This window comes from Triticum urartu, chromosome 7 (genome assembly GCF_003073215.2).
Source record: "Triticum urartu cultivar G1812 chromosome 7, Tu2.1, whole genome shotgun sequence".
NCBI classification, from domain to species: Eukaryota; Viridiplantae; Streptophyta; class Magnoliopsida; order Poales; family Poaceae; genus Triticum; species Triticum urartu.
The window spans coordinates 61,397,858-61,404,774 of record NC_053028.1 but is presented as its reverse complement, the minus strand read 5'-3'; the positions used below and the strand labels follow the sequence as shown (position 1 = coordinate 61,404,774).

Genomic DNA, 6,917 nt, shown 5'->3' with positions numbered 1-6,917 from the left:
TGAGAAATAGCAAATCCGGATGATAATCTTATCCCACAAGAAGATAAGAATAAGATTATTTTTGCAAACAAGCCAAAAATAATTAAGACGGCGTGTTATGTTGGCGTGTACACAAGACAGATGAGTAATCCAATCACGAAATCTTGGTGAGAAAGATTGCGACGTGTACTTCCACGTTGTGACGTCCATTATTCAGTGACCACGACGGGCACGGCCTTGAGCGGGACAGCCATCACGTTGGCGGTGGTGAACTTCTCGCTCACGTCCAGCTTGTCGGCCGACACGCCGTCCGGCAGCCGCCACTCGAACGCGCGCAGCAACGAGGCCAGGATGAACGGCACGACGCGCTCCGCCATCGGCACGCCGGGGCACAGCCTCCGGCCGGACCCGAACGGGATGAACTCGAGCGCCTTGCCCCGGAAGTCCACCGCCTGCTCCGCCGTGCCCAGGAACCTCTCCGGCACGAACTCGTCCGGCCTCTCCCACGCCGCCGGGTCCCGCATTATCGCCCACGCGTTGAAGATGACCGTTGAGCCCTTGGGTACGGAGTAGCCGCCGATCTCCACGCCTTCCTCCACGGCCCGGTGCGGCAGCAGTATCGGCGCCACCGGATGCAGCCGCATGGCCTCCTTCACCACGGCCTGGAGGTACGGCAGGCCCGCCGCGTCGGTCTCGCCGATGGTCTCCTTGCCGCCGAGAGCGTCGGATATCTCAGCGCGGACCTTGGCCATGACCCCTGGGTTCCGGAGCAGCTCGGCCATCGCCCACTCGACGGTGAGCGCCATGGTGTCGCTCCCGGCTGAGAAGAGGTCGAACAGTATGGCTGTCAGGCCGTCGCGGGCGATCTTGCCCGTGGAGAAGAGCTGGAGGAGCGACTCCAGGAAGTCACCGTGAGAAGGCTTCTCCTCCGTGGAGGTGTTGGCCATACGACGGTCGATTATGCCGTCCAATATGCGGAAGATTTTCCCGATGCGTATCGCCGACCAGCGACGCCACCCTTGCAAGTCGAGCCGCCGGAGGAAAGGGACGAGGTCGGAGACGTTGGGCTTGGCGATCGCCGCGATGAGGTCCTCGACGAGCTCCCGCGCGCCCTGCGCCGACTCGGCGGCGCCCATGTCGACCACGTCGACGGAGCAGAGCGCGCTGGAGACGAGGTTGAGCACGCCGGCGTACAAGGCCTGGCCGACGTCCACCTCGCTCCCGGCGCGGCCGCGGAAGTGGCCCACCATGTCGCGCACCTTGCGCTCGCGGACGGCGCGCGCCGCGGCGAGGGCGCGCGGGGAGAAGGCGTGGGCGGCCGCGATGCCGCGCAGGGTCTTCCAGAGCGGGTCGGAGCTCGGCAGCCACACCATGGACCGGTCCGCGAAGCCGAGGCCGCGCGCGGCGTCCGGGACGGCGCGGGCGGCCAGGCGCCGGTCGTGCCTCGTGAAGGCCTCCCGGGCCACGTCGCGTGAGGACACCACCACGGCGGTGGTGAGGCCGAGCCTGAGCGTCATGACAGGGCCGTGGGCGCGCGCCAGGCGCGCGAGCGTGTGGTGGAGGTTACCACCGCGGAGGCAGAGAAGGTTGCCGATGACGGGCAGCGGCGTGGGGCCCGGCGGCATCCGCCCGGTGCCCTCACGGCGTGTAGTGTTGGCTAGGTAGTAGAGGAGCGAGACGACCGCGAGCGTCGCACAGATGAGCCAGAGCTCGATCTCCATTGGCTCGTTCTTGTGGTGCGCGTTGCTCAGGCGGAAGCCCGTTGGTCTATGTTGTAAGTAGATGTGGATTGCACAGCTAATGCCGGCGCCATTTCGTTTGTTGGTAGGGTACTAGTAGCTTGGATCTTCCACCCGTGTGTGGATCGAACTCGTGGCTGCTTAAGAGAAATGCTACGACGAACTTTTCTCAGAGGAAGCTTCACAGAAAAATGGCAATGGAGGCCGAGCACCTCGTGGACTTGAATTTATCCCGGCCATTCACATGCACTAGGGATCTGAGCTGGCCCGTGTCCTGTCACCCCTATCGCTGCACCGCAGCATGCATTCACGCACCATTAGCTAGGGTCTGTTTGGATGGATTAGTGGTTGTGCCCGTGACTTGTGATACTGCTTGGATTGAAGCCAATTTTGGCTCACCCAGCTCAGATCGGCCACGCCCCTACAGGATTTTCGCCAACGAGCGGCGAAACGAAGGCGCGAAAACGTCCGCCAATAATTTGGCAGCCAAATCCTGCGCGCACCATCGCCGGCACCGGCACGAACATCCAGAGGGGGAGTCAGGATTTTTCAAACGGTTGGGCTAAAAATCAGTGTGTCTCTTTCACCTGGCTACATTCGAAACCAAGCAATCCAATTTTCTTTGTACTCGTCTCCATTTTTTGTTAGTTTCTTTTGCCAGGTTATTTTGAAGTTTTATGTGGCATTTTCCTTGATTCCTTTGTTTGCCCCTTTTTCTTTTATATTTTTGTTTTCCTTCATCTCTTCTCGTAATATTTTTTACTTGTTTCTTTATTTTATTTTCAGTTTTTCTGTTGCATATTATTCTAATTTTATGAAAAATAATATATCTCATTCATGTCCTTCGTCGCCCGACAAAAACACATTGCAGTTTTTGGATTTAGTCACGTAACACTTAGTTCCGTCGTGCGAGCGGTGCGGCTAGGCATCGTAAGCCGTCTTCTCTCCTTTTTAGCACGGGTGAGATAAGGTTGTAGGCTTCTTATGTTGCATCCGGATTATTTTTGCAGTGCAGCCTTTTTGTTCTCTTTATCCTATTTTTATGGGAGATTTTGAGTCATCGGGTGTTTGTTGCCCTTATTTTTTATTTCATTTTCTTCCTTTTTTATTTTTATTTGATTTATTTTTCCTTTTTTTTCAATTTTTTTATTTATATTCCTTTTTAAGATAGTTTTCTTATTTTTTTTCTTGGGCTATTTTTTATTTGTCATTTTCTTGATTGATAGAGACTTAGTTAGATCTCATTCGTTTTGTTAGCTATCGATTTTGGACATCGAGTTTTGTGTGTGGTTGACATGTGTGTTGAGTCGATGGGCTAGTACATTGTTGCCTGCTTTTTTTTTCACTCTCTAGTGAACTAGAAATCATATTATTACATAGACCGTAAGGTTGTGGTGTTTTATTAGGGAAATGGGGCCTTTGCATGTTCGTCAATAGGCATGAACTTCAAAGTGTCGCTCCAACTTCAGCTGCATGTTCTCAACGCGACTTCAATGAAGTGGTGTTTTGTCGATAGAACGGTGGTTGCATGTTTATCACTAGGCCCACAACTGCAATTGCCATGCCCTGACAATTACAAGTGTCACTCTCGATTGCAACTCGGTGGTGTGCTATTAGGGAAAGGGTGCAATTGCATGTATGCCACTATGCTGCAATTTCAAATGCCCCTTCCACCGATTGCCACTACATGTCTTCGACGCAACGCAAATATAACTATGTGATGTTTTGTTCGGTCAGGGGCCAGTGGCATGTCTCCTACTAGGCCACAGCTGGAAGTGTCGCCCCGACTGCAACTGCATGTCTTTGACACAAGTCGGGGCCGCTTGTCGAGCAGCGACGCCACCTTTGCAAGTCGAGCCGCCGGAGGAAAGGGACGAGGTCAGAGACGTTGGGCTTGGCGATCGCCGCGATGAGGTCCTCGACGAGCTCCCGCACGCCCTGCCCCGAGTCGGTGGCGCCCATGTCGACCATGTCGATGGAGCAGAGCGCGCTCGACACGAGGTTGAGCACGCCGGCGTACAAGGCCTGGCCGACGTACACCTCCCTCCCGGCGCGGCCGCGGAAGTGGCGCACCATGTCGCGCAACTTGCGCTCGCGGACGCCGCGCGCCGCGGCGAGGGCGCGTGGGGAGAAGGCGTGGGCGGCCGCGATGCCGCGCAGGGTCTTCCAAAGCGGGTCGGAGCTCGGCAGCCACACCATGGACCGGTTCGCGAAGCCGAGGCCGCGCGCGGCCAGACGCCGGTCGTGCCGCGTGAACGCCTCCCGGGCTGCGTCGCGCGAGGACACCACCACGGCGGTGGTGAGGCCGAGCCTGAGCGTCAAGACGGGGCCGTGGGCGCGCGCAAGGCGCGCGAGGGTGTGGTGGAGGTTGCCGCCGCGGAGGCAGAGTAGGTTGCCGACGACGGGCAGCGGCGTCGGGCCCGGCGGCATCCGCCCGGTGCCCGCAAGGCGGGGAGTGTTGGCCAGGAAGTAGAGGAGCGAGACGACCGCGAGCGTCGCCCATGTCAGCCAGAGCTCGATCTCCATTGGCTCGCTCGTGCGGAAGCTCGTCGGTCTATGTAGTAGATGTAGCTTGGATCTTCCACACGTGTGTGGATCGAATTCGTGTGGCTGCCCCCCTCCCTCGCGTCACCCCGCTCGGGCGGCCCGAGGGGCGAAACCCTAGCCGCGCCGTCTCCCTCCGTTCCTAGATCCCCCCTCGCCGCCGCCTGAAGAAGCCGCTGGGCTAGCCCGCGCGCTGCTGATGAAGGTGGCGGCGGGGCCCTCGCTGCCCCGCCTCGCTCGCGGGGGGCCCCGGGTTCCGGGGCGGCGGCCCCGGCTGGTGAGGCGCCCCAGCTTTCGGCATCTGGTGGCGCGGGCGCGGGACGACGGATCTCGGCCGTGCGGGCGGCGAATCCACCGGAGGACGCGGGCCAGGGCATGGCGGCGTCGGCCTCGGCGGCGTCAGATCTGGCCGTCTCCACTCCTACACCTCTCCAGCGAGCTCATCCCCCAGATCTAGCCTGCTCCGTCGAGGAGCTCCGGTTTTCGTTAGGTGGGAGCGGGTGCCGGGATGCAGGACCGGGGGAAACCCTGCCAGCCTTGCCGGATGCGACGCCCACGGGCGCCGCTCACCTTCCTGGAGGCGTCGGTCAGGTCCTGTTCCCCACCCCGTCCCCCTTGTCTCCCGGGTTAACACCTCAACTCAGTTGGACGGCGGCGACGCCTCTGGCGCCGTAACCTTCTTGAAGGCGCTGTTTTTGGGAACAAGGATGGGGTGTGGGCTTTGTTCCGGTGTGGGCGGAGGGCGTGTTCATCCTGGCTGCTCACCCTCTTTCGTGCCAGAGCTCTGGTCTTTGGCGTTTGGTTGCTCTAGGTGAGTCGACGGCGGCAAGCGGGGATCGCCTGGTTCCGCTCTTGTGGCTTCCTTGGATACCAGCCATCCAGGTTCTAGGGTGAACATGTCCATCACTCAACGGTTCGGCGCCCTCGAGCTGGGCGAGGAGGCAGGGGCCTTCTTTGATGATGGATCCGGTAGGCTGCGTCTTCTCCAAGTCCTGGAGTTTTTTTGGCAACGGCATGCTTTGTTTTGTCGTCGTTCCCCTCTCCTGAGCCGGCTGCCGTCTCCTCCTTGGCTCTGTGCATGCAAGAGGTCTCTGGCATCTCCAAGCATTTGCTCTTTGTTTCTCTAGCTTGTTGTATGTAAGCATTGTGAGCTGCTCCCCAGCGCCTTTGTACCTTTCGCCATTTTTCTGTTCTTTTTCTTTGTTTGGTGTGTGGTTATAATCTTACTATGTAATCCTGGCCGGTTGATGGCTTTGTTAATTCAAAGCTGGGTTTCTCTGGAGCCTTCGTTCTAAACAAAACTCGTGTGGCTGCTCAAGAGAAGCGCTACGATGAACTTTTTTCAGAGAAAAATGCCAATGGAGGCAGAGCACCTCGTGGACTCTATCCCAGCCATTCACGTGCACTAGGGATCTGAGCTGACTCCGTATTGCAGCGTGCTGTCACCCCATACCGCAGCATGCACTCACGCAGAGAAAGGAGGCTCCATTGGAGTCTAGCACTTGAACAACTCTCCACAATGTTACAGTGTAGACTTGGGCCCAACCTCGCGTGCTACTGTTGACTGGCTATAGCATCTGCTGCTGGCACAAAAATGCCTAAGGTCGGTCGTGCTTAGTTGCCTGCATCATTTTTGACTCCTACATGACGAGCACATGCTACTCTGCATCTTCCTGTTTCTTCTGCTGCTGCACTGCTGTTACTGGGCCAGCCATTCTTGGTGCTTAGGGCATCTCCAGCCGCGTCCCAGGAAGGCCTCCCCAGGCGTTTTTTTGCGCCGACGCCGAAAAATCGGTCCAGTCGCGCCCAAGGAGCCCGATTTTTGCCGGCTTGGGCCGAAAACAGCGCCGGCGGACCCAGGCCGAACCCGGCGCGCTGGGAGGCGCCCGGAGGCGCCGGGGCGAACTGTTTTGGCGCGAAACAGCCGCGGGCCCACCGCATCAAGGACACGGCTCTCTTCTCGCCCCTTCGTCGTCCTCATCGCCTCGTTTCCCGCGGCGAATCAATGCCAAAGCTGCCACGCTGCCGCGCCGGTCAGCCTGCGCCATTGATGCCTCATGGGCGGCGCAGTGAAGACCGGATGACGCGTGTCCCTCGCCCTCCCTCGCCCGCCACGCGTACTCACGGCGGCTCGCGCACGGGCGGCGCCTCGGCCTATATAAGACGCGCCCCAGCGCACTCGGCGACTCGCACTCTCTCGCCGTCGTCGTTCCTCCCTCTCCTCTCTCTCGCCGCTCCAGTTCATCACACACATGGCCGAGCGCTTCCCAGGCGACGGCGCGGCGGCGAACGGCTTCGGCCGCCGCCATCTTCACGAGAACGAGACTCGCCTCCTTTTCGAGGCCGAGTACACGGTCCCGCCGGACATGCGGCTGCCCGGGGCGTGGAGGATCAGCGCCGGCGGCGTGCCGGTGCCCCCAGTACCCACCGGCACGGCGCGGCGTGCGGAGATCGCACGCATCCGCTCGTCCCTGCCGCGTGCGGCGAGGGAGGGGCCACGGTACGTCCCCGACAGCCCGCTCTGGGAGCCTTATTTCCGCCGCCGTCACGCCGAGCAGCTCGAGGCCACCAACGGCGTCGAGCCCTCCGGCAGGCTCAACGCCGTCGGCCGGCGTCGGTGGTGGGGCGTGCCCGGGCGCACGTTGGAGGCCGTCC

General features: G+C 59.8%; 2 protein-coding genes across 2 annotated transcripts; both read right to left on the bottom strand.

Annotated features, from left to right (window-relative positions):
- Window positions 1-1,918, bottom strand: LOC125520570 (cytochrome P450 76M5-like). The gene has a single exon (XM_048685524.1). The coding sequence runs from the start codon at window positions 1,698-1,700 to the stop codon at window positions 189-191; it is 1,512 nt and encodes a 503-aa protein (XP_048541481.1). The 5' UTR covers window positions 1,701-1,918; the 3' UTR covers window positions 1-188.
- A 1,558-nt stretch (window positions 1,919-3,476) lies between these two features.
- On the bottom strand, window positions 3,477-3,917 carry LOC125518350 (cytochrome P450 76M5-like). Its single transcript, XM_048683224.1, has one exon. The coding sequence runs from the start codon at window positions 3,915-3,917 to the stop codon at window positions 3,477-3,479; it is 441 nt and encodes a 146-aa protein (XP_048539181.1).
- Window positions 3,918-6,917: the final 3,000 nt, after the last annotated feature.